This window comes from Hyaena hyaena, unplaced genomic scaffold, assembly GCF_003009895.1.
Source record: "Hyaena hyaena isolate Hyena2069 unplaced genomic scaffold, ASM300989v1 scaffold_6, whole genome shotgun sequence".
NCBI classification, from domain to species: Eukaryota; Metazoa; Chordata; class Mammalia; order Carnivora; family Hyaenidae; genus Hyaena; species Hyaena hyaena.
Window position 1 is genome coordinate 4,037,717 of NW_024080638.1, and position 27,941 is coordinate 4,065,657.

The 27,941-nt window shown below is 47.0% G+C and overlaps 1 protein-coding gene across 2 annotated transcripts in view; it reads right to left on the reverse strand.

Annotated features, from left to right (window-relative positions):
• Positions 1-3,301: 3,301 nt before the first annotated feature.
• Positions 3,302-27,941, reverse strand: part of PTPN3 (protein tyrosine phosphatase non-receptor type 3) — a 108,975-nt gene continuing 84,335 nt past the window's right edge. For both annotated transcript variants that reach the window (XM_039240748.1, XM_039240753.1), the window contains 8 exons: positions 27,765-27,925; positions 18,021-18,111; positions 17,671-17,732; positions 15,453-15,599; positions 10,213-10,341; positions 9,194-9,339; positions 8,536-8,671; positions 3,302-7,078 (listed from right to left, as the gene is read on the reverse strand). In XM_039240748.1, the coding sequence (XP_039096679.1) occupies positions 7,001-7,078; positions 8,536-8,671; positions 9,194-9,339; positions 10,213-10,341; positions 15,453-15,599; positions 17,671-17,732; positions 18,021-18,111; positions 27,765-27,925 (950 nt within the window). In that variant the 3' untranslated portion in view covers positions 3,302-7,000. The remainder of the gene's footprint in view (positions 7,079-8,535; positions 8,672-9,193; positions 9,340-10,212; positions 10,342-15,452; positions 15,600-17,670; positions 17,733-18,020; positions 18,112-27,764; positions 27,926-27,941) is intronic.

Sequence of the window (27,941 nt, forward strand, 5' to 3'; positions counted from 1 at the left end):
ACATTCACCCCAGGTAGCCTATTTTAATAACTGGGTTTCATTACAGACAGCATTTGAACGGATTAACAATTAAACAAGAGCAGCACAAAAGAAAAGGCATCTCCCGTGGCCGACTCGGGTGCTCAGGACCCAGAAGAGCCTATATCATTTTTAAGAATAAACTTTCGCGTTCAGGCGTGGCTGTGTGAGCCTCCTCAGACTGGCTACACGTGTCCCTAACATTGGACTTCAGACCCAAGGGACAATCTCATTCTCTTCCTCGCACCTGGTCCTCCTGGCTTGTGGACCCACAGCCCAATCTAGAAACTGGCCAGTCCTGGGCTCCTCGACCTCTACACACTCATCAGTGATGCAGTCCTCTCTTCTTCCTCGGATAGATGTGGGAGCTGAGTCCACTCACCTCGTCCTCACTGCAACCGTCTCTCCCCAGACCTCGGCCGCCGTGTCCCCACAGGGCTCCCCTGGACGAGGATACCGGAAGCCCCGGAGGCAGGCTCAGGAGAAATCCCGGAGCGTTCCTTGACCATGAGAGGAGTCCAGGGGTTTAGGGTCCAACGAGTAACGGATACAAGGGTGGCCATAGATGAAGATAGGGCTCTGGGGTTTTTAGAAAAGAGGTTAGGTTTGTGTTACGGGTCTACTCTTACTCAAACGCGTTGCGTATGTAACAGAAAGATGCTGACCTTGTTAGCAAGTGAATGCTGTACTTGGAGACGGTGGGTCCATCTTGCTTCAATGACATCGTTGCATTTGTTCCCGGGTGCTGGGTCTTGAGCAGGGTACCTCCTCATTAAACAGTCCTTCAGTGGATCTAGAGTCAAGGAATTTGTAGGGGAGGCTGCTAATTGTGCCCTAACAATTCTCAATAATAAACCTCCTGAATTTTGGCTGGGTAGAGTGCCAGCCAGAATAAAGTCTTCATTTCCTAATCTCACTTGCAGCTTGATGTGCCCATATAATTAAGTCCTGGCCAACTGTTTGTAAGTCAGAGTAGTCTATGCAACTTTTTACGAATTACCCTTAAGGGCAAAAGGCAGTTTCCCCTCACCATTTTCCTCTTTCTTTCCAGCTGGAATGTGGATGTGATGACTGTAGCTGGAACAGCCATCTTGGGCCGTGAGGTGGAAGGTGTATGTTGAGGCCGGTGGAGCAACCAGATCGGAGGAGCACAGATCATGACAAGCGTGCAGCCGCGCCACCAGTTCTGGACTCCTGTGTTTATCTGGGAGAGAAATAAACTTCTGTTGTGCTCCAGCCAACTTTCCTTTGGTTTCTGGATTCAGAATTTGATCCTTGAAAGTGGGATGCTGCAAATAACATCTAAAATGTGGCACTGGCTTAGTGGAATTGGCAGGCCAGCAGATGGCAAGGACAGATAACTGCCTTTTATATAGCGACTAACAGGTCACTTTGATGAAAGTGTCATCTGCAGTACTTTGGAGGAGGGACCACGTGGTGACCGAGGCCACAGCAGAGAAAATGGCGGGAGGACACAGAAAGGGTGACTGCTGCTCCTTGTTGCCATCCCCACAGAAGTGAGATGGACTGGGGCTGGAGCCAGGGACCCACAGCAGAGATGGAAGGGAGCCTTGCTTTGCTAAGGGAGGCAGCCTGTAGCCTGTACTCAAAATTGATTAAGGTCTTCAAGGACAGAAAATGCCAATTGCTTTTGTTCTTCGAACGGCAGCTATTCAAAGCAGTGGCCTTAGGAGATACGGCCGGGGGCAGCAGGCTACCTTCCAGACTTCTCTGCTGGAAGATGTGTACTAGGCAGCTCCAAAGGTCAGATGAGCGGTCTTGCCTTCCCATCCAAGCTTCCCTTTCTGGTGGCCTCAAGATAGCCACCTTTTTTTTTTTTTTCCAAAAGCATAGCTTTTTATTTATTTATTTATTTTTAATTTTTTTTTTTTAAATTTATTTCTAGGAGAGAGAGAGAGAGAGAGACAGCGTGAGCAGAGAAGGGTCAGAGAGAGAGGGAGTCACAGACTGAAACAGGCTCAAGGCTCCGAGCTGGCAGTCAGCACAGAGCCCGACGCGGGGCTCGAACCCACGAACCGTAAGATCATGACCTAAGCGAAAGTCGGACGCTTAACCGACTAAGCCACCCAGGCGCCCCACCAAGATAGCCACCTATAAGTGAAGAGGCATGCGTAAAACACAGAACATCATTCTAGACCAGACCTGCAGCTGTGGGCACTTGCTGGAATTCTAGTGGCAAAGAAACCACAAGCCTGGGGACCTCTGTCAAAACTGCCCCAGGAGTAGGCAGGCTCTAAAAGATGTGCTGTCCTCACGAAGGCTGCCCACTGCAGTCCCACTGTGGATGTGGCCACGGAGGTCCAAAGCTATCCAAGGGACTTACTCAGTGGCCTGCCAGAAGCGTCTTCACTTTTCTTGTGCAGTGGGCTCGGAAACTTGCTTGGAGCAGTGTTTGCTCCTCTTCCCTCTTATGGATGAGTTTTCAATGGCTGTCTTCCTGTTCTACTTCACAGTTTTTGGGCTGTGCTGGGAAATCACTTGTCTTGAGTTTATAGGTCATTAGACAGGAAGCCACCCAGAGGTGACAGGGCAGACCACAGATCACTCAAAGGTGATCTTAGGTTGAGCTTCGTGCCACAAGCGGCTGGGGCTTGGGTTGTCTACCGTGGGGAGAGGAGGAATGGGCTCACTCTAAAGGTGAGCAAAGGGTTGAGCTATGGCAGAGATCATTAATTGTCCCTCAAACCCATTCTTTCCTTCTCAGAAACAGAACTCCTGAATTTGTTAGGCACATGGTTCCTTGGAAGAGAAACCTTCCCTAGACTCCCTTGTAGTAGGGGTAGCCCTGGCACTTAGTTCTGTTCAATGGGACGCACACCGACCAGATGGCACGCTCTGAGGGAAGGGGTTTTGCTTCCTCCCTTTCCTTTCCTCTATCCTGCTGGCTGGAGCCGTCATCATGGACCTCAGCTGCATACTGGGGTTGGCAGAGAACCACATTGGAAGGAACCTGGGTTCTGGGGATCACGGAGCAACCCTGGCAGCCCTGCGTGATAGAAAGCACAGAAACTTCTTTGTGTAAGCTACTGTTGTCATGACAGCTGAACCCAACTCAGATTTAAAATTAGCCACACAAGGTCAGGACAGAAGCAGGTACTGTGCATGGTCATGCTCCTGACCGGAGGGAAGGTAGGGATGGGCAGAGAGCACTCTACTCCAAGAGAGTTAATATTTACTAGGAAAAAAAAAAAAAAAGGCAAACTAGAAAACCTTTTCAGAAGTCAAGACATTGATTAGAATAAAAAAATATCGACACACAGTGTTGCATAGCTTGAATGGTTTTATATTGATCAAACTTTTTCAGTCGAGTCACTGACAGGTCAGAATGAAAAACATTCCTAATTTACAGAAAAAAAAAATATTGCTCAGTAAGATACTTTTCAAAACTACGTAACACCGATCCTTTCATTGCTGCAAACAGAATGCGGGTTACAAAGATGGCGGCCAGTCAGCCATCAGACTCCTCAGAGCCAGGCTGAGGTCAGCCTTCGCCATCTTTATGGTTCTGATCTCAGCACAGAATGGCAAGAACCAGACAGTGGCAATCCTGATCTTGGCGTGCAATCCTGCCAAGGTTCGAGGGACTGTCTCTTTGACAAGTCATGGAAACGTGACATATCTCTCTCCAGTAGCTGTATGGCTTTGATTCAGGGTTAATTTCCCTTCTCTGGAATACAGACTCCCAGGATGGTAATCGTTGACAGAACCAAAGAACTCATTCAGTCCAGCCCCAATTCCTTCTTTTTACACATAAGGAAATTGAAGCCTGAGGGTGATACATTCACCCAAGTCTAGGTCTCCTGTGAGCCCTCCCTATTGAGGTCACCTCTTTGTTGCCTCTCAAGGAGAGAGGGCTGTTGGTTTCACTCAAATGATAATTTCTTCTTTCCTTCCTTCCTTCCTTCTTTTCTTTCTTTCTTTCTTTCACTCAAATGGTAATTTCTGAGGAACAACAATAACAAAAATATCAGGTAGCAACACAAAAGAAACAGCAGCTACCTAATCTAAATAAAAGCATTTTGAATGTTAACTATCTGGAATTAAAATTAAAAACTTCATTAAAAAGCATTTTTAAATATAAATTACTGTGGTAGGAATTACAGACCAGCACATGTTGGTGATATAACTACCCCCCATCCTGACCTCCTCTAGCCAAATAGACTTGAATCTTTTTTTCCCAGGAAGTCAAAACACCAAGAGCCGGTGTGATAAAGGGACGGGAGAGGGGTGTCCCATCTTAGGTCGGCACATCACTGGGTCTGATCAGATCTTCCAGAGAACAAAACACAAATGTAAAATGTCTTCTCTGTCCACATCCAAATTTCCCAGGCAAAATATTTCCCATGATTCTGATGCTCTTCACTTAGGACCCAAAAAGGCTTCAATATAATTGTTTAAATGTATAGTTTTGCAGCAGGAATGCGGAGGTACAGAATTTAATCAGTCGTATCTGTAGTAAAATTTACTTGTATATTTTACCCCTTTAGATAATTCTCTTGTCCTGTTCTTCCCTAGTATTTCATAAATTTTGTTCCGTGTAACATCTGCTGGGTCTGAACTTCTGGCCTGCACAGTGGCAGAAACAGGCTAGCTGCAACCTTTGGTAAGCTTTTTTGAAGTTTATGTACAGTAATGATAGCATTTCTGCGACTATATTAAATAATTTGCTTAAAAGAAATAAAACACAACTCTCCAAACACATTTAGACTTCTCAAGCTTCTCGCACACAGGGGGATGATGCATTTGTATCAAATGGCAATGATTTGCTAAACATCCTGATGGTACTTAAATTTAGCTCAGCTTTCCTACCTTCCCCTCTTTTTTGGGACTTAACTGGTAGAATTTTTTCTGAGTCCAGACTGAAAGAAGGCACTGGTATGAGGATATTCCTTTGTGCTTTTGTTCTCAGCAAAAGAAATTTTCTCTTAGAAAAAGCCATGCAATTCCACTTCTGTTTCATGGGTTTTGGGGCTAATCACTGGTACGTTAACTCTTCTAACTAACGCATCTGGAGCAGTGTCAGACAGATTCCAGCTGATGGAAACTCACGCCGATTGCATCTCATTCGATCCTCATATTCAACCCACAGCCTCAGCCCTGTTTTTCTTCTATTTCACAGGAAAGAGAGGAAAGAGAGGTAGCGCTCTCAAGTGACCAGGCCAACAGCTAGTGTTTGATGAGTGGGACCAGGAACCAAATCTCCAGCTGCAAAATTCCGACCTTTCCTGACTCATCATGCTGGCTTAGCATGAATCTGACACGGATGGGGCTTAGGTGGTCTCCTGTTTCACAGCAGCGGACGATGGCGCTCTGTAACCCCTCCTGCCCACCCCTGCCATTTAGCAGTAAAATATTGGCGGGGCAAAGAGGGAAGTATGCAATTAACTATGCTAAGTCTGGAGATAAAGAACCTTTAGAAACCCGGCATCATATGGGTCATTATCCATCTTGCATCCAGGAAACTACTCAATTGGTCCAGAGTTTGCTAAACATCAAAATGGCTTCACTTCTGTGCACTATGATATAAAAGCATCCTTTTTCTGTAAATCCCATTAAGAAACTGGCTTAGCTTCCTTGTCCTTCAGGATACATAAGAACCGCTATTTAAAAATACCACATTAAAATTTTTACGTAATTTATTTTCCTTAAATAATAATTTGCTACAGTCCTGTCACAAATTTTAAAAAATTTAACACAGTATGAACAAAGGCAGAATTCTTCAGGACAATCAAAATCAGGGTGTACTTAGAATAAATTAACATCAAATTGTGTTTATATTCAGATAGCCTGATCCTCTCCTTTGAAATGAAATGGAGACCATTGTAACTGAGGGTGAATGCACACATTTGTTCCTCTATACAGAGACTCATTCTTTATATAAACTCAACTGTAATCTGAATCAAGTTAGGAGTCCTGAGAACCACTTACCATGGGCACACACACACACATCCACACACATCCACGGACAACCCTCTAGAATCTGGGTTTCCCATGGCTCCATGACTAGACCTTTCCTCAGCAGGGCCAAAGATGCTGAACATTTATAGATGATATCCCATCTCCCCTCAGGAAAATCGTAACGTTTCAAGTGTAACATAGCTTGAAGTAGCAGCAATCCATGTAGTAGATTCAGTAGTCGATAATTCCAGTCTCGGGCTCCGCATGTACAGCAAGAGGCAAGCAGAGGCGAAGAGCACCTGCTCCTAAAACGAACGCACGGATGACAGGACGCACCGGGAGTCCTCGTTCTCAGAGTCTCAACTGAAAACTCACCCGAAGCTACGTGGCTAATCCGGTCCAGGCACTGTGTGAGCACCTGAAGAGGGTCATTAATGCAGGGAGAAAGCAGGGCATCTTAGACGTGATTCTCCGGAACATGAACACGGGACGTGGCAGGGAGATGGGACAGAACAGGTACTGCCCGCTCCTTCAGCCTGAAATCCCACCGCCCTGCCATTCAGTACATTCATCAGGGTTTCCTTAGCACGGGGCAGGTGAATGCTAACGGTTCCAGCTCCGCTTAGAAGGACAGAAAGCTCAGCCCTTAGAGTCCGATACACATATACACACAAAACACCCAGGTGACTCTAAACAGCCACACCAGCTTATTCTGGGGAGGTCAACAGCATTGCCGGCGTCCCCTCTCAATGGCCCAAGGATGGTTTACAGGAACACGGTGATGTCTATCTAGGGAGGAAGGCAATAGGCAGGCCCCGAACTGAGATCCCCATTGCTGATTTCTCTCTGAGGAATAACGGGCCTAGGAGATGCTGTAACCGCATGCGTATCTACACAGGTCCTATGTACACGATACCTCTTCTACAGAACTTTAAAGTGCCTGGGTTCAGTGTGCTCATTCCTTCCCCACAGCTTACAGATTCCCCTTGCCGCTTCCAAAGAGAAGGTCTGTCCTCAAGGAGGATGCCCCTGGGAAAGAGGAATGAACGTTTTCACAGTTGTCTTAACTGGGATCCAGCATTTGGACTAAGCCTTCTTCATAAACACGAAGAATCGCTTCACATACAAACTTGTACTGGCTCTGGAAAAGAAAGGAAAGCTGTGAGTCCAGCCGCAGCTCCATAAACTCCGCATCCTACCGCATCTGTGCTTACTCTTTCACATCGCTCATTGATACCCTCTGACCTCCAGTTCTGGGCCCGGCCAGACCCTGTGCTACATGCCAGGGAAACAGTGGAGAAGATACACCCGTGAAGCCATTACTCCTGCATGGCGAGGGCTGGGGGCTGCTCCCAGACAGCAGTGGGGAAAGGCTCTCGGAAACCACAGTAGAGGGAGGTGCCAGGGAAGGGGTGACGTCCCTGCAGGGTGGCCATTCTACTGTACGCTCAAGTATGGAGACTCCGATGGCCCATTCGGAGTGGCGCTGTTGGGCTGGGAGCCCCTGCCTGGGACGCCTGGGCACGGACAGACGGGCTGCATGGCGGCCGGGACCTGGCTGTGCAGGGTAAGGTGAAGGAGTCTGGATTTTGTCTTAAAAAAGAAAAGCCACTAAAAGCAGCTCTGTGGGACATGGTTCTTTCTATTAGCAAACACCTGAGAAACTCATTTAGTGAAGTGTGCGGGGTGAAAGAAAGCATGTATAGACTGTGCCTCACCAGCTAGAAAAATCTACCAAGAAGATGCACTGTGAAATTTTTAATCGGCAATGAGGTCTTCCATACCATGCAACAGGGCAGAGAACAATATTCTTAATAACCTGATTTTTCCCCTCTTAATTGTATTTCCTGAGTATAATATAAAACAAGAGCTCACGATCATTAGACAAATCTCATAAAGTCTGTCCCTGAGCTTGTGAGGACACAGAGCTGGCTGCAATGTGGACTTCCCACTCTTTTCTTTGCTTACTCCGCCTCATTCAACTGGGGGGTTTTGCCGTAGAGGCCACTCCTCCAGAAAGCCTTCCTTGACTTTTCAAAGTCGGCTTTGATCCTCTTCCAGCGAGTTCTTGCCCTTGGACTTCCCCCATTGCTGCTGAGATTTATAACTAATTCAGTTTTCCTACTACACACATGCTTGGGTCTCTCTGGTGTATGCAATGGTGTCAGTGAATGTGGAATGGTCCCCATTTTGCAGATGGGGAAATTGAGGCTTGGAGAGAGGCTGAGACTATCCAAAGGTCACCACGCAATATGTGGAGGAGCCTGAATCATGCTCTTTTTTCTATATCACCCGCCCCCACCCCTTTTGTGGTTCTAGGGGAAAACCACAAGATTTCCTCCTGAGGAAACTTGCAGATTACCCAGATGTGACAGACATGGGAGATAGCCCAAGGAGGGAAGAGTGGGGCCTTGTGAGATGGAGTGGGCTCTGGAGTCGCTCAGCCCCGGACCAGCTTTGTGACCTTGGGCAAGCACTTGCCGTGCCCTTGAGCCTTGGTCCCTTAACTCGCAAAGCCCTTCACGAGGGCCTGGCCCAGGGCAATGCTCAGAAAGCGTGGGCCATTGTTATTACTTTCATCAATGGGTTTCTACTCACTGATGTCTGCACCATCATGGCACGCTGGTCTCGCATCTTCCGGACGATGTCCAGTGGGTAAACGGGCAGGTTTCTCTCAATTAGGCACATGGCTGTCTCCATGGTGACCAACACACCAGTACGACCTATGCCGGCACTGGGGGGACAGAAGCGGAGACCTAGGATTTGCTCAGGCAGCGTTTCTGCACAGCCCAGCTTAACGCCTAGCCAGTTCCCACGTTTACTCCGAAGAGCTCTCGTCCCCTGACCTTCAGGAATACAAAACACACATTCAGGGTGTGCTCTCCAGCAGGCTGAAGAGGCCTCTCCTCATATATTCTGAGGCCAGGGGCTTAAACACCAATGAAAAGAAACCCACCTTTGAGGGCTGCACCCTCCTCCTGTTCATATCTATTGTGAAGGTCAGCGACTCAAGGACACAGGGGAAGCTGGCGGGGGGGGGGGAGTGGGCTTCTTCAGCTCTACAATCAGAGGTTTATGCTTTCACAAAATTCCCAATCTCTTGCAATAGCAAAGAAATAAACGGAGCCTTCTTGTAAAAGCAAAGAGTCTTGTGGGATTTAGGGTGATCTCTGCCAACTTTCCTCAGGTCTTTCCCTACAGAATATGTGTACTTAAAAACCAAACCAAACCAAACCAAACCTGGAAGCCACAGTACCTGCAATGAACTAACACAGGTTCGCCATCCACTCTCAGGGACCTCACGTAGTTTACAAATTCCAGAAAGTCCGAGGAGTCATCCGGAACGCCGTGGTCTGGCCACGCGACATACTGGAGATGTGTCACAGTGTGCTCTTCCCCGGTCTGTGGAAGATGCAGGGGGGCATTGGTCACTCAGTCCAGAAAGTGGGCAGCTTGAGCCCGGCCCCGGCCTCAGTTCAGTGGTCCTGTCTCCCAATGCCCTTTCGCCCTGGGGTGGCCCCTCGAAAGTCCGGCTCCCCCTCTAGGACATGGCTCAGGCCACCCCCTCAGGACTGCTTTCCCCCACAACTTCGGCCCACTGCGATTTCTTCCCTTTCGCTCCTATGGTACTTGCCATTAGGGCCATAAACATTGGCTTTTTCTTTTTTTAATAAGGGAAAATATATGTAACATGAAGTTTACCATTTTAACCATTAGGTGTATATAGTTCAGCGGCATTAAGTACATTCCCAGTGTTGTGCAACCATCATTGCTATCTATTACCAGGACTTTTTCATCTTCCCAAGCTGAAACGCTGTACCCACGAAGCACTACTTCTTCATCCCCCTGCCCCCAGCCAACCACCCTACCACTTTCTGTCTGATGTGACTAGCCCAGGTGCTCCGTACAGTCACACAATATTTTCCTCTCATGACAGGCTTACTTGACTAGTGTAAGGTCTTCGAGGCTTATCGTTGTGATAACAACATGCATCAGAATTTCCCTCCTTTTAAAAGTTGTCAACATACCTCATCTTGTTCATCCATTTATCAGTCAAGGGGCACTGGGGTGCTCCCCCTGCCGGCTAGTGTCAACGGTGGTGCTGAGTATAGGGTGCTGGTTCTTTCACCAGTATTTTCCCAAACGCTCACCAGGAGAGAATGCAGAATAGGCCTGGGAGCACCATCCTGTGCAGGCCCCCAGCAGATGCCGGTTCAGCACCTGCCTCTAAGCTGCGCCCTCCCCCGGACCACCCACCGCAGGGGCACCGCTCACCTTGGTGTTGGTGACCAGCATTGCTCGGAACACATACGCGATGGTGCAATCCTCTGACTGACATCGAATGTGAAAGTTGCCATGCTCCATGACATCGGGAGGATCAGGCCAGTACTGGTGACATTTGGTCTGCAAGGGAACCACTGGGTGTGAGCTAACCTCCGCCGTGGGGGTGGCGCACATGAGCTGTTACCTAGACGGGCAGGTGGGGGTCTGGCCGGAGCCCCTTCACTTGCACCAGGAACTCTGAGAGCCGCAAAGCCGATGTGCTCTGTGTCTGTTCCCTGTTCCCAGAGGAGCCTCCCCACCTCTCCTGGAGAGTAGGGTACTGGTCAACCTGCAAGGGGCCAGGCCGCAGCTCTCAAGCCAGCCTGAGGCTGGAGCCCAGAGGATGAGTACAGAGCTCACCCTCTTCCTCACCAGGGTCCGCTTGCTGGAAGAACAGGAGAGGTCTCAGACACAGCGCCTTGACCTAGGAGCGACCTCTCCCTCTCATCCTTTCCCAGCCCCCATCAAGCCCGCTCCATGCCCTCAGGCCCCTTCTCTCTCTCCACACCAACCCCCTTCACCATCCCTCCCTACCCACATGAGCAGAAGGAAGGCCTCAAGGCACAGAGGTTAAGGGCACACAGGTGGAAGTTAGAACTCCACTGGACTCATTTTCTCCTCTGGTAGCCTCATGACTTTGAACCTGCTACCCAACCTCTTGGATTTTCCCAGTCTTTGCCTGACAGACGGGGACGGCACCTGCTTTCCAGACGGTGACAAAGGTCGGAGGGAATGGTGGGCAGTCCCAGGCTCACCGTGCTGGCTCAGGTTACCACTGTTGCTATGGGGTCCCCACATCAACGTGAAGAAGGGTGATCAGAGATTCCGCAAAAATCCCAGGGAAAAAAGTTCCCAAATTGAGATGAATATCCCGTTACATTCGAGCGGTGTTCCCTAGGCCCTCCGATGACTCATGGGGCTAACACACTCCCGGATGGTAGATGAGGAACCCCAGCCTCTGTGGGGTAAGTGACCTGGCCAAGGTCTCAGGGCTGCTGTGGCTCCCCCACAGGCTCACCGGGCCCCCTGCGTCTCCCTCATAATCCGCCTTTCCCAATCCTGAAGCTTGTCCACAGCCTCTTAGCTTTTGCCTCTGGCTTCAAACTCAGGGCCAAGCTGTCCATCCCATCAGAGTTCCATCAAATTCTGAGTCACTCGATTTTTTTTTTCTCCAAGGCTAGAGTTGCAACATCTTACATAAAAATTATATTTGTGTACAGCTAAAAGGGACTATAAACCAACAGATGCATGTAATTTGTCTGGAACAGCTTTTCTATTCTTATTTTCAAACGTCACATGGAGTATCTGAAAGTTAAGTGTGCTGCTGGGAAGCTGGATTTAAGAATTTACTTGTAAACCTTAAATGTGGGTATTCTAGTTAGTGGCTGTTTCCCAACTTCCACAGACATGAAGGGGCCGCCGTCCCCAGAACCCGAGGCACAGTTGAGACCTGCTGCCTGTTATCTGCCTCATCCTCACCAGGTGTTGGGGAATGTCATCAAAAGGACATGACCACATGCTGGCCCGTGAGCTGGCCCTGGGCACTCAGAGGCTCCACACGCCCTCTTCTGTCCCTGGAATGTGGGGTCTGCTTGCCTTTCCTGCTCCCGGGGGCTGCTCTAAGGACACAGCCTTAGGATAGTAATGTGCTATTGAAAACACACTGCATACATAACTGAGCCCACTTAGGGTCGCTTTATAAACTTTTTTTAAGTTTCTTTTTTTATTTTGAGAAAGAGAGACAGAGAGAACGAGTGGGAGAGGGGCAGAGAGAGAGGGAGGGAGAATCCCAAGCAGGCTCTGCACTGTCAGCACAGAGCCCAGTGTGGTGCGCCTTGAACCCAAGAACCATGAGAGCATGACCCGATCTGAAACCAAGAGTTGGACGCATAATCAACTGAGCCACCCAGGTGCCCCTATTTATAAACTTCTAAGATTTAGGGGGAAGGTACAGGGAACCATTTGTTTTGTGGTGATGATAAGCCTCTTAAGTTCCCTTTGCTTATTTAAAATGCCACGTAATCTCAGTTGGTTAAGCGTCCGACTCACGGTTTCGGCTCAGGTCATGATCTCACGGTTCATGAATTTGAGCCTGCTTGGGATTCTCTCTTCCTCTCTCTCTCTGCCCCTCCCCTGGTATGTTCTCTTTCTTTCTCTCTCTCTCTCTCCAAATTAATAAACTTAGAAAAAAATTTAAAAAACCCACAAACTGCCATCTACCAACCTGGAGCCATCCACCTACCTGAAGCCTGCATACGGGGGCCAGCTTCACATTACACCTGGGTGGCCCCCTGGGCAGGCTGCAGACCCACACAGGGTGTCATCTCTGCTACAGACTCCCAGGCATCCTATTCACAGGACAACCAAGGGGAAGTCTCTGAAGTGATTAGCCCACGCAAGGCAGAGCCACAAATACCTGTTTCCAGAGACTCCTAGTGAATTCACCAGAACTGGACTCTCTACCCTGGATTTTAGGTCTATTTGGATTTCAAAGCACTGAGGGTGGGGCAGAAAGAGCAAGGGGCCTGTGGAAACCCTGAGTTCCAATCCTGGTTATTAATGGGCTCTACTAACCAAGTGTGTGATACTGGGCAAGTTACTGGACTTCTCTGAGTCTCTGTTTCCACATTCATGCTGGCTGGGGGTGGTGAGGATGCCAACGCCTCCTATCTCTTGAACAGTGTACGCCCAATTCTAAATGGTGCTTTTTACGGACATTAGCTTGGCCTCAAAAACCCTATGAGGTAGATACTATTAGTGTCTCTGTTTTACACGGGAGTAAACTGAGGCTCCGGGAGTGAATCAACTGGTATGAGATCACCCATATCAGAAGAGGCACATACACAGGCTGAAGCTGTGGGGGGTGGCGAGGACCAGATAAGGATCCTCAGGATAAAGGGCTTGGGTCGGCTGCGAGTCTGTAACAGGAGAGGGAGGAAACACGTAGCTTAGATTTCAGAAGAACAGGTTTCTAACGATCGATAAACAAGAGGGGTAGGTCCCCAGGGCCAGAGATAGCGGAGGGACTACTGACTCAGGACAAGGGGCCGCTGGGATGGGCTCGGTCAGGAAGCCAGGCTGGGGAACAGAGCCGCCCCCTGGGTCGCAGGGAGACCCCAGAGGAGCTCAGGTGCAGAGCAGATGAACAAGAGGAGGAGGGTGGGATGTCATCGGGACAGAGCAGGAGGGGCAGGGCCAGAGGAGGCAAGGCCTAGCGGAGGGAAGAAAGGGCCTTTTTTGCGAGCTGGGACAAAGAGGGTGAGGGAAGACGGGTCTGGTGTCCAGAGCGGATCATCTGTCGCTAACTGTGCCTGTCGCGGCTCGCTGATGACCTCAGAGCAGGGATGGGCAGAGCCAACTTTACAGCAGAAAGAGAAGCCCAGCCCAGGTGAGGAGACCGCACCCAGCAGCCCCGAAAGACCTTACGACACAGCCGAGCAGCACCTCCACAAATATTTTGAGAGAACCTGGTGCGTCCAGGCACCCAGAAGTCACAGAATTGGCAGGCCAATACAGCTCGGCTTTCAAACGGGGGACTGGCAGATTGTGGAGACGACGGGAAGGCAATAACATTGACGTCAGTCATCTAACGAAACAGCAGAAACGGCCCAGAGCTGGGCCTGCAGAGTGTGGGACGTGGTGGTGACTCGGAGGGTTAGATAACAGAACTGCGTCGCCATAAAGCCAACTTTGCCAAGGACGGTCTCAGTGTGGGTCGGGATGGCTTCAACATCACTTCCCTAACTGAGTGAAAGGCACTTTTTATGACAGAGAGAAAGAGAGTGTGTGTGCACGTGTTCGCATGTGCCAGCTTTGGGTTCTGAGCCTGGAAGGCAAGAGTATTTACTTAGAATTTAATAATACAAGTCTGAGATTATTTTTAGATCCTTAAAGGGCCAAGTACATAGAGGAGAGGGGTAACTTATTCTGTGTCTTCCAGGTGTGAGAACCAGGTGGGGTGGAGGTTCAAGGCCATGTGTTCAAGGATTTCAGCTAGTTGTAAGGAGGAATTTAAAGAAAAAAAATTTTTTTTACATTTATTTATTTTTGAGAGACACAGAGAGACAGAGTGCAAGTTGGGGAGGGGCAGAGAGAGAAAGAGACATAGAATCTGAAGCAGGCTCCAGGCTCTGAGCTGTCAGCGCAGAGCCCGATGCAGGGCTCAAACTCACAAACTGTGAGATTATGACCTGAGCCGAAGTCAGATCTTAACCGATTGAGCCACCCAGGCACCCCTGTAAGGAGGAATTTTTAAAAAATCAGAGCTGAACACCCACAAGATGGACCTGGAAGGTGTTTTTGCAGAAGTGAGGAGCCCTCTGCCTAGGAGATACACACAAAGTCCTTTGCAATCCCTGGGTCTCTCTCTGTAAAATTAGGAGGAATTCTTATTTTGCTGTTTCAGGTTGAGAGTATAGACTGTTCTCAAACATACTATTCATTCCAATCCCGCGGATTCTGATTTTCAGTGTGGATCAATTTGGTATTCTGAACCATGTACCAGGAGAGAGGCCTTGGAGGAAACAGCACACAGATCATTCAGAGCAGGTGGCTCAAAGTTCATTTATATCTGATTTTGGAATGGGTTTCTGAATAAATGTTTCATAATGAAGATATCTCGATGTACGCACAACTTAGGGAATGCATAATACAGGTACCCTTGCACAGTGACTTCTGTTCTATAACCAGGGACCTGTTCCTGTGGGAAATGCATGCCCTGCTAAAGCACAGTGTGGTGTCCTTCACTCTCCTAATCAAGCCCCTCTCTCTTCTTTTTGCATCGGCTTTTGCTGCAATACAAACAGGCTGACAGATGTTGTAATGTCTCCCACTTTTTACGTCCACTGCTCTTTGCAGGACCAGCCCTCGTCCTGGGTGCAGTCAACACAGGGTCTCTGGGGCAGGGGAGACGAGGCAAGTGAAACTGCTTTCTGGCTCATTATAATGGATCTGAGCCAGGAGTGGGAGGGGCTGTGTGATCTCTTGTTAGTTCAGGGACAGGCCAGGGAATGGACAGGAGTGCTGAGCTCCCCGACACTGCAGGTGCCTATCAGTAAGTCTCTAAAGGAGATTTATGGGTCATGTAGGGGCTGGACCAAGTGACATTTAAGACCCTTTCCAGGTCTGAGATTCATGTAGCATAGAGCACAGCATGACATGCCCATGTTTGAATCGGAAATCAAGCCACTTACCCGGCCTCGCTCTGTGAGAGTCGTCAACATGACAATGAGTGATAACTTCTGATCCCAGACGACTTGCCAAAATTGTGCACAGGTATGTGGCAGGGGTCCCTGAGCAGCGATGTACTTGTTCACAAGGTTCGCAGCAGGAATTTCCATCTGGCAAGAGATTGTTAAGACATTAGAATCTGTCACTGCCACAAGGTGGCCACAGAACTGGATCTCAAACTCTTCTAGTTGGCAACTGACACCACACCAGAATATTCTGTCAATGTACAGCCAATAAGAAAAATCAAAGAAAAAGGCATTTTAGGGGCGCCTGGGTGGCTTAGTCGGTTAAGCGTCCGACTCTCGCTTAGGTCATGATCTTGCAGTTCGTGGGTTCGAGTCCCGCGTCGGGCTCTGTGCTGACTGCCGGCTCAGAGCCTGGAGCCTGTTTCAGTCTGTGACTCCCTCTCTCTCTGACCCTCCCCTGCTCACGCTGTCTCTCTCTCTCTCTCCTAGAAATAAATAAAAAATATTAAAAAAAAAGGAAAAAGGCATTTTAAAAAATCCTTGAAAGATACCTGACAATAATGCTAGCATTAACTACTTAAGATAAAGCCATATGACACTCAGTAGGCAATAATAGGAAATGTATCTAAAGATGCAGAACAGTTTGAATGATCTTTACTGCTGTATCAATACTGGCCATCTATATTTTCAGCAATACATATTAATCCTCATGCCCAAATCTTTCCCCACCCAGGGTCTTCTATCAAAATCGATTTGCTTTTCTCTGAAGCATAGACCACACAGACTTACGCCACCACTATGCTATACTTTGCTTCCTGCAGGGTTCTAATGCCTGTGTCATTGAGTCGATCAGTCCTTCCCCTCCCAGCCTTGCTGAGGTGTAACTGACAAACAAAAATTGCATATATTTGAGGTGTACAACATGACAGTTTGATGTATGCATATGTTGTGAAATGATCACCACAATTAAGTTAATGAACACATCCATCACCTCACACAGTTATTTGAGTTGATTAATGTTAAACATCAAAATGTGTTCAACTGTCCTCAGTGCTCTTCCCCCTGCTCTGCTTTTACTTCTTCTCTCTGAACGGAGTCATATCTATGAAAAAACACTCAGGGCCTGCTGAACGTTCAAGTAACACTGTGAGTCATTCATTCTCAGGTGGGGAAGGTACAACACAGGCACCCAATTCATGGTTTGGCTGATGTTTGGGTTAATGGCTTCTTCATTCCTGGTCTCAGTTGCCCCATTTCCCTGCAAAGGGACAGAGTACGTGACACTGCTGACCCCACCGATTCTGATGCTCTGCCTTCAAGACACTAGGAACGTTGAAGGGAGGGTCAATGAATCCCAAAGATGTTTTGGAATAAATGGAATCACTGATAACACCCATCTTTATTAGGATAGTTCTTAACATTTTGCTACAACTTGAGAAATCATCTGTTCATGTAGATCGGGGTTGGCAAACGTTGGCCTGAGGGCCAAATCTGACTGCCACTTTGCAAGCTAAGAGTGTTTTAAAAATACTTTTACACAGTTGCATGGTAAGTGGTTATATAAGTACTTAAGTAATAGCCTCCATTTTCCCTCAGCTTGCAAGACTGAAATACTATCTGGTCCTCTACAGAAAAAGTGTGCTGACTCCTGGTTTAAATGAAGAAAATCGGGTTCAGAGAGGCCAAGGAAGTTGCCCAAGATTCATTTTCAGGAGTAGAATGAATGCTTTTCCCACAACACGTGAAATCTTTTACATTTCCTTTTTGGGTTACATTCCCCCTTATTTTTAGGTGGGATCCCCCCAGTAATAACATGGGGCGGGGAGAGAGAGAAACACAGAAATTTACAAGCATACCACTGGCACACAAACAAAAAAAAAAAACCCCAAAAAAACAGGAAAAAAAAAAAAAAAAGAAACCACAAAAATGTCAGCAGTTGAGGACAGAAGGCATTTGGATGATGGGAGCCAGAGACACAGAATCTGAGTTTTGGTCTCACCTTCTATTAGCTTTGTGACTTTTCAAATTATTTAATCTCTCTGAACCTTAGTTTTGTCCTCTGTAAAAAGACTATTCTGCCTTCCCTCAATGGCTGCGGGGGTGCTGAAATGAGGGGGTGAACAGAAAGCACTTGATCAACTGCAAAGCACCACCCATTCCATTCACCGTTGTTACAGGGATCAATGGGCTCTTATTACCCAGATTCTTGACTTACGTTCACATAACTTGCATTAATATAATCTTCATTTCCCTGCAGTAATACCCGGGTGGTGTCATCTGTGGGGGAGAAACAAATTTACCAATTATCCCAAGCGTTATTTTTATCGACCAAGTAAACAAGAGTTCAGTCCCCAACCCCATCTGCAGCTTCGCCTCATTAGCATAAACACTATTCCCCAACTGTTCCGAGTCTGAAATGGCGGCAATAAAGACGGTGGTGTTTACAGACACACTGAAAATCGGTCCAGAATACCAGACAATCTGTTTTAAAAAGGGAAACATTATCTCAGCGTGTTGGGGGTGGGGGGTGGGGGAGAGAAGGAGGCATTCACGCCGGATACTCACAAGGCAGCACATCTTTATATCGGTTTTTGTCCAAATTCTGAGGCAGCTTTGCAAACGTGATGGCCAGACCAGGCTTCTTTCTGTAGAGTTGCTATATAACAAATACAGAAGTGGAAAAAAAAAAACCCACAAAAAACCAACATTACAAAAAACAGCTATGGTGGGAGTGTGAAAATATACTTTCAACAATAAAATCTACCACTCGTGGCACTAGATCTTAACATTTAAAAGTGATTGGGTGCTCTATTTTAAAAGGAAACTCTTCCTAATAAGAAATTCTACTGACTAAACTTGCTCAATTTTTTATCTTTAACGTGAGGATCGGGGCGCCCGGGTGGCTTAGTCGGTTAAGCGTCCGACTTTCGCTCAGGTCATGATCTCGCGGTTCGTGGGTTTGAGCCCCGCGTCGGGCTCTGTGCTGACTGCCAGCTCAGAGCCTGGAGGCTGTTTCAGAGTCTGTCACTCCCTCTCTCTTGGACCCTCCCCTGCTCATGCTGTCTCTCTCCCTCCTAGAATAAATAAAACATTAAAAAAAAAAAAAAAACAGGATCTTTGGGGGGGGGCAGTCACAGGAAGGAGTCTGAGTCATAGATAATGGATCGTGGTACGTAAAATCTTTTTATGATAGTTATTTGACAAATGCTAAAAGCAAGTCGAGGAAGAAAAGAATTCTGACTCAAAGTTCAATGGAAACCATTTATATTAGTCTAAAAACATTTCTTTCCAGTTCAGTGGAGTGAACCAGGTTCTTAGCTAAAGACAGGAGCATTTCATTCATCTTTTCAGAAGTATGTTTCCACAGTAAAAACATTCCTTCCAATACACAGTAAACTTCATTTAAAGAGGTATCCTTGCCGAGCAGTGTGATAACTAGCCAAAACCCCAATTAAACCATCTTTGTACATCTCGAAGCCCCTATTACATATTCGTGCAATGCCTGCTATGGTTCTGACAACAGCTGTGGCTGAGGTACTAAGAGGACCCTTATTTTGCAAGCAAGGAGCAGAGATTAGATACTTTGGCTCACAATCACGAACGGGAGCTGACTTCAGATCTGACTCAATGCTAGAGTTTTCTTCGCCTTTGAAAACACTCTATGGAGGTATGACTGTCAGGTAAAAAGTGGTACGTATTTAATGTACACAACCTGACAGGTCACACCAGTGAAACCACCACCACCACAAGATCACAGACAGCCATTCCTTCCCAGTTTCCTCCTCTCCTCAGGTTTTTTCACACAACTGTTTCTCACACTTTGAACTAGAGAGTGAAACACCAGTCACCGCGGCTTTATGAAAGTTTACAAATACAACTTTGTCTCAGTGTTGGAAGCAACCTTTTCTTCCCCTGGAAAATCTGAGAAATTCAGACTAGTATAAAGAAAAAAAATTATCAACAATTTGACAACCCCAAGAGAACTCTTTTCACGTTTTTTTCCTCCGGTTTTCTATGTATACAAATAAACAAAAGTACACATATAAACAGAGAAGACATAGATATACACTTTTAAAAACAAAAAATAAGACTGAATTACAAATTAGCATTTCTATACTATATTTTATGGAAACCCAGTGTTTTGAAAGGAATACTAACAGGTTTTCCTTAGAAAATTTCAAGGTCAGGGAAACCTGGGTGGCTCTGTCGGTTAAGCATCCAACTTTGGCTCAGATCGTGATGTCACAGTTGGTGAGTTCAAGCCCCATGTCAGGCTCTGGCTGACAGTTTAGAGCCTGGAGCCTGCTTCGGGATTCTGTGTTTCCCTCTCTCACTGCCCCTTTCCTCTCATGCTCTCTCTCTCTCTCAAAAATAAGTAAACATTAAAAAAAAAGTTTCAAGGTCAGAGAAATTTGGAAAATACAAGCCATCATATGTTCTATGAATCTCCAAGCTCAACCCTGCAGTACTTAAGCTTATTTAATTCTGATTAGCTAAGCTTTTCTCAAGTTAATTTGACCATGGAGGATCTCACATCTCATAAGAAGTATTCTGACAACTACTACCATAATTTTGAAGCCTGAAGCCTGGTTTTTCCTACTTATTATAGAGTGCCTAGGTCCTTACGCCATTAAATATTCTAAACATTCTTTCACATAAAATGATTTTTACTGGATTATAGTTTCTTAACTTTTACTCTACTTTTTGATTAGGCGGTTTTCAAAGGTTTTACTCAAACTTTTAGGAGAATTACTATCTCAAAACATATAAGGACTCTGATACATATAGTCGCCTACAGGGGTGTATGAGAATAGCTAGTCCACTAAATTGTGGCCAACATCGACTAAAAGGTGTTTGCAATTTGAATAAGAAGGCTGAACAGCAGTTACCCCAATATTTTTGCAACTTGTATTTCTTGTTGTGTAAATTGGCCTCTGTGAATCTGTTTTACGCTTATTGGTTCTTTTTTTTTTTTTTAAGTCTATTTATTTATTTTGAAAGAGAGAGAGTGCAAGTGGGAGAGGAGTGGAGAGAGAGAGACTGAGCTATCAGCCCAGACTTCGATGCGGGGCTCGAACGTGTGAACTGTGAGATCATGACCTGAGCCAAAGTCAGATGTTTAACCTGCAGAGCTAACCAGGCACCCCTCTTTTTTTCTTTTTAATTAAATAAACACACTGCACAGGAATCACCAGGAGAGAATGAGCATCAATTTTTGGGTAACAATAACTGTGTCATGCCTTATATGTTTACCAAATGTTTAGAGTTTGCAGTCTCTCCCCAAGCTCAGCTACCGATCTTCACAATTTCAGTTTGTAACAATCAAATAGCAACTGAATTTTTTTTTTTTTTTTTTTTTTGAGGGTGAGAGCGCACCCGTGTGTGTGATTGAAGGAGGGGCAGAGGAACAGAAGGGGAGAGGGAAAGGTAGAGAGAAAGAATATTTCAAGCAGGCTCCAGGGAGTACTTGCTCTCATGACTGTGGGATCATGACCTGAGCCAAAGTCAAGAATTGGCCGCTCAGCCCACTGAGCCACCCAGGTACCCCACCACTGAACAACTTCTTAAACTTAGTCTGACAGCCTTAATGGACAGAGATTGTTCTAGAAATAAATTCAGAATTTACTGGAAAGTTTGGTTTGATACTGTAAGGAGAATATCTGAGTCAAATTTCCCCAAATGACATTTTGTTTCTGACTAACTGCATAGAGGTTAAATCCAATTAAGTGAATATAATCAGTAAAGCTAAGCCGGAGGTTCAAGGATTTTTTTTCCAAATAAAAGCATAAATGTAATCAACGTGAGATGGTCTAAAAGAAAAGCACAGATCCAGCAAAAGCCTTTAATTACAATAAGTATATAAATGTATCCTAGCAGTAATGATCTGTTGATAAGATTGTCAAGGTACTAAAATAAAAAATAAAATAGCAGTGTTTAAACATTTTAAATGTGTACTCCCTGGGCTTTATCTGACAGAAATGCATAAAGATACATATCAGAGAAATTTATCTACAGCAAAGCATTTTTTTATTAGCAGAAGACTGGAAACAGCCTGAAAATTTCCCAACAGAGAGAGGTACTGACTTAAATTATGGTACAGTCATATCAAAATTATGTGCAATAAAAAGATTAAAGTACAGGTTTGGAAAGATATTCATTCATCTATTTTGAAGAATGCAAGTTACAAGGGCACCTGGCTAGCCCAGTTGGTAAAGCAAGAGACTCTTGATCTCAGGGTTGTGAGTTCAAGCCCCATGGTGGGTATAGAGAATACTTCAAAATAAAATCTTGGGGCACCTGGGTGGCTCAGTAGGTTAAGTGTCCAGCTTTCGCTCAGGTCATGGTCTCACGGTTCATGAGTTTGAGCCCTGTGTTGGGCTCTGTGATAACAGCTCAGAGCCTGGAGCCTGCTTCAGATCCCATGTCTTCCTCTTCTCTGTTTGCACTGTCTCTCTCTCTCTCTCTCTCAAAAATAAACAAACATTAACAAAGGAGTAATGGGCTCTGTGGCTTTGGACAAAGGGTGCAAATCGTTGAGGAAAGCCTGACAAGTGGTGTCAAGGAGCCGTACAACTAAGCTAAGGGTTTTTCATTAGGGCCTCCACAGGCTGCTTCCCTAGTAGCACTGTGTAGATCTAATTCATACTTAGGGGCAGTCTGTCTACACTGCGGACTTCCCCTTTCCCTGTACCTGACCCAGTCAGAGAGCAAGGGATGCTGGAGGGGACCTAGAGCCTCCCTCTACATTCCCATAAGGGTTTGCTGAAATAAACTAACACTACTGCTAGCGATTTGAGGACCTTCAATAGTGCTACATTTTTTAAACTTTATTTATTGAATTAGAGACATAGTGCATACGAGCAAGGGGGGACAGGTAGAGAGAAAGGGGGACAGAGGATCCGAAGCAGGCTCCGAGCCAACAGACAGCAGAGAGCCCAATGTGGGGCTTGAACTCACGATGAGGTCATGACCTGATCATAACTGACTGAGCCACCCAGGTGCCCCCCCAATAGGGCTACTTTAAATGCACAGTCCCAGATGCAGATCCCACCCTTTGCGATCAAGTATTCTTTCAAGTCCCTTTCATTGCTAAATACATGATAACGAGCTGGGGTGCCCCTTCCTTTAAATGGGCTTCCAGCATTTGAAATGTAAAGTCCTCACTCACACTCGCTCCTGCTATTTCACACATTACAGAACACTTTCGTTAAAGAAAAAAAAACTATCTAGAAAAATTCTTAAATGCTTTTTTTAAGGTATGAATTCTAATCTTGAAGGTATAATTGCCTTCACTAATTTCTATGTGTGTCTATTTAAATGTCTCATTAAGTCTTCAGCTCCCTTGGCCCTTCCAAAGCAACTTTTATAGTAATCATGGGGGCCGGTGAGTCACTTGTTTTGACACCAGTGGATGTTTCCTATAAGGGCGACGTAGGACGGAGTTCAGGACAAAAGGGTCAGGAGAGAGAGAAAGACGGCTTCTGGCTTTGGTAGGGGAGGAAGGTGCTGGAGTGGGATGGGTGGGGTATCTGGCCAGACACGGTCTCTGGTCTCTGGCAGAATGTCGGAGACTCTGCCCTTCCCAGTGTGGAGAGGGCCAGGGGAAAGATGCTCATTTCCTACCAGCCTCACCCCAAAAGTCCCCGAAGAAGTCTTAACTGCACAAGGAGGCGGGGAAATTGCAAGTCACCTGGTCACGTGATGAGGATGGGCACCGGGGTCCTTTGCCCGGAAGCTGGTTCCCTAGGAACACCCTTTGCCTTGCTTCAGCAGAAAGGCCAGCTCAGGGAAAGCATGAAATGAGCCACACATTTCCTTCAGGAAGGAATGAACCGGGGGCAGACTTAATGAGTTCCTTAATGCAAGGGCATCCTGGAGGTGGTAAAAGACTGGGAGCAATGCAAACCCCAAATCCTCTCCTTTATGTGAGACAGAGCGATGCCCTACGTTGGCTCAACCAGGTAGAGCACTCAGGCAGTTCGATGCCAATCTGTTCACGTGGAGTATCTGCTCATGTGGAGTAGCTCATGCGGAGTAGCTCACGGAGGGAAGGGCTCACACTGGGGGCTGGGTGAGCAGCTGGGCGGCGCCCGGCAATGGCGAGTTCTGACACTAACTAGACTTTAACACAGATTCTAATCCAACCTCTATCCAACAACCAGCTATTTGACACGAGGCAAGTCCCCATCCCCCGAGTCTGATTTTCTCCGTCTACAAAGGCGTGATCCTAAAGTTGTGAGAATCAACAGAGACGACATATGTGAAATACACTTGGCAAATTCCAAAGTGCTACAGAAATGCTAATTATTATTAAGTGTGATTTTATTGCAGCTGGGACCACATACTCTCTGGAACACATTAGCAATTGTTTACTGAAAGCCATGGGAGGGATGGGGAATTCCCCTAATGAAAAAGAACCTTCAAAACAAGCTTTGCTGAAAACCAGCTAGCCTTCAGAAGAGGGATTCCATCCATGGCCCGGCTCCCCCAGGGCAGGCCTTTGGCAACATGGAGTGTGGGGCACGGGCACCGGCTAGGGACCAGCCTCCCCTTTCCACTCCGGTCCAGAGCACAGCCCCCATCAGACATGCCGATGGTGCCTGAGGAACAGGTGGAAAAATCAGAACAGCCAAGACTCTGGAGTGAGACACCCCAGCGTTCTAAGCTCAGCAGATACTGCCACTTCCTGTGTGGAGACTGAGCATGTTTTTTTAGAAAGAATTAATAGTTGTTACTTTTTATTGCATTCTTAGCATGTGTTAAACAATGCATTGAGCGTTTATCTCACTGGAAGCTTACAAACAACCCGTGAGATACCGAGTTTATAGCTGGGGAAGTAGAGGGAACAGAGAGGTTAAGTCACACAGGAAGTGAGCGACGGAACCAGGATTTAAAGTCTGGCTCTGTGTGGCTAGATTGCTTCTCAGATCTTTTCTAGCTCCGACGCCATTCTATAGGACTAACTGCTCCCACACACAGACAGCACTTTGCTGTTTCCAAAGGTTGTATAGCTGTTCAGAGAACAACCTCCCGAGCAAGCCTGTCGGGTTCCAATCAGGCTGAACTGTTTACTGTGCACTGAGCGGAGATCTGATCCTTCAGCCACACAGTGGGGATAACGGCTCTGTGAGGTGGGGTGCTTAAAGCACATGCCACATACTAAGTGCTCAATTAAAGGTTTCCCTTTGTCGTGGCTTCCTGTCTGATCTGGCTTCCTTGAGCATTCCTCCGCTCTAGCTGCTGTGGGAAACATCTTCCCCTTCTATCACCGGGACTGTTACATTACCTCCCATACTCTAGGGTTCCTTGGGGGGCAGTGTGGGGAGACCGAAGAGGCAGGCCTCCATGTACCCCCCAGCTCCATCACAGAGCAGCTCTGGGGTTCTCTGCTCTGCAAAAGATAGGAGTTAAAAAGATGGCCCTACTCAGTTTCTAAGAAATGACGTGTAGATACTAAGCTCTAACCCTAAGATTTCTGTGTTCTCTGTTCCTTGTGCTATAGTCCAGCTATGCACTCTAAAGAGGAGACTTCAGGTGGGGAACAGTGGTGCGGTCTCTACTCTGTCGTCCCCTGGGTCACCTTGTGCATTAAAACCTCCTGCGGATCCTGTGAAGAGTACCCAGGAGTAGCAACACCGAGTAGGGCTGACGCAGCAGCTGCAGGCGGGGCCCCTTAACCAGCTCCTCAGGCCTCATGCAGGTGGCGAGGGTGCTTTCTGGAGCAGGGTTTCAGAACCGCAGCCAAGCTCTTGTTCCTCTTTGAGGGCCGACAGCGCCTCCTTGTGGACAACCTTATCAGGGACAGACGGTGTGCACTGGGAGGACTTCCATTACCTGGAGCCTCGCCCAGGACTCTGTGTCCCATTGCTCAAGCCAGGTAGGCCCTGTGCCACCTGAAACCGTAGGAGCTTAGTCTCCGTTCAGGCTGTGACCTTCGGAATGACCTTCCCTCCACACTTAATCCCACCTATTCTCTCTTAACACCTCTCACCCCTGAGGACCTCCTGGAAGCCCCTTACCTCTAGTCCCTATAGAACATACATCCTACATAAGGAAAGCTTGTCCTGCCTTGGTCTTTGGCGGTTTCTGGGACTCATGATACATCTCCCAAATACTAGACTGTAAGCTCCTTGGGACCAGAAATCCTCTCTTCCCCTCACTGTGCTCCTGATCTAGCGGTTTTGGCACATGGTAAATACCTAATACACAGTCAATGAATGAATGAATGCCTCCACAGTGTCCACCCCCCCCACCGCCTTTCCCACCCCCTCCAATGACCAATATGAAATAAAACCCATATTCTGTAACTTCTACTTGCTTCAATTATTTTGGAGAGGGTTTAAAAATGTTGTTTTACAGTGTTTAAAATGTATTATTTCAACTTTGAACTTTTTTGCAATACAAGGCCAGAGTTGAACATAACTCCTGCATTTTCTTCCTTTAAAATCTTAAGCCAATAGAGCCTCTTGCAGCACACTGGAAAAAAGGGCTATTTCTCTTTGTAGATACTCACTATATGTCTATCAACTACCCAAATAACTAGATTATTCCTACTCTCTTACCAAGATTTTGTTTCCACACAATAGGGAGTTAGTTATACTTTGTTTTTCAGGGTGGGGTCAATTATCATCCCCTTTTACTTGCAGGCTTTTATTTTCTACTGTTGTTCAGACACACATGTATTTTTACATTCTAATAACGTATTTTATTTACATTCTGTTCCTTATACCATCCTAAACCTTTCTTTTGCTTAAGGCTCTTCACTTTGCATTCTTTCCTGTTTGATGTTCACATTACTCACGCTTTCCTGAGTCAATATGCGATCACATGCATTTGACAAACAAACTTCTTAGTTTTGCTGCTGTTGACTTTTTCCTTACTATGGCTTTCCAATGAAAAATGGCATTGCTGACTTGTGCTTTTGAATCTGAGCTGGGACTCCTTCCTCATTTGTGAATCCAGACTGTGTATGTTATTGATCACGATCTATTTTCTTTCTTTCTTTTTTTTTTTTTAAAGATTTTAATTTTAAAGTTTGTTTATTTTGAGAGAAAGAGAAGAGTGGGGGAGGGGCAGAGAGAGAGAGAGAGAGAGGCAGAGAATCCCAAGTGGGCTCCACACTGTCACAGTGGAGCCTAACTTGGGGCTTGATCTCATGAACTGTGAAATCATGGCCTGAGCCAAAATCAAGAGTCAGATGCTTAACCGACTGAGCCACCCAGGCACCTCTTAAAGGTTTTATTTTTAATTTTTTTAATGCCTATTTACTTTTGAGAGAGAGAGCGAGAGAGCGCGAGCGCGAGCATGGGAGGGGCAGAGAGGGGGACAGAAAATCTGTAGCAGGCTCCAGGCTCTGAGCTGTCTGCATAGAGCCTGATGTGGGGCTCAAACCCATGAGCCACGAGATCATGACCTGAGCCGAAGTCAGACACTTAACCCACTGAGCCACCCGGGCGCCCCTTAAAGACTTTATTTTTAAGTAATATTCACACCTGACCTGGGACTTAAACTCACAACCCCAAGATCAAGAGTTGTATGCGCCACCGACTGAGCTAGCCAGGTGCCCCCTATTTTCTTTCAATGGTCTACTTGTGGCTTCTTTGTGCTCTTCTGTTTTATTGCATGAACTCCTCTTCTTCTACTTTTAAAAAATGTGGAAGATAAACACATCCCATTTTCACTCTGTGGCGGGTGGATGGTCATGGTCACACAGCGGACTTAAAACCCAAATCTCCTTTGCTCCCGCTCTGTTCTGTGAGGGCTCTTCGTGTGCCTTGTCAACAGTCTCAATTCGGTGATTAGAGGCCCCTCCCGGGGAAGAACGACAGGGTCTGACTTTGGTTCCTACTTCTGTTCACACAGCTGCAGAGGACCTGGGCAGGCCAGCCGCTCTGCCTTCATGGGATGACACGACCCGCTCCCAACTACAGAGGGTGCCTGCTGGGGTCAGGACCGGCCCCCCACCCCTCTGGGGCTCACCCACGCTGCCTTTCCAGCACCTTCTACTGCTGTGTGTTTCGACTTTTGTGTGGGCAGCTAAACAGGCTCAGAGTCCCTCCTCCTCAATTTCTGACACGACTCTCCATGACTACGGAGCGTTACTAGACAGGAGGGTGAGGCAGAGTTCAGCAACAGGCTGTGGTCCTGGCCCCTGCTTCCCAGGCCTGCTCTGCCTCCCTGCCCGTGGGCTCCCCTGTGCTCCCGCCAGGAGCTCAAGCCGCCCGGGGACTCGGGTGACTCAGCAGCCACTGGGCAGCCCCCTGAGGCATTGAGGCCCAGGCCCGGGACTCGGCCCTCGCAATCTCTTACCTCGAACTGGATTAGCACTGTCCCGCTTTCGAGGCCCTTCTTTAGCTGTTCCATGGACCCCTCCAAGGTGGCTCCCCCCTCTGGACATGTGGGGAAAACGGCCTCCGGGAAAAGCTGGCTCAGTTCATCCTCAGATCTGATGTCGGCGAATGAGTGGACAGCTGTAAGGACGAGAAG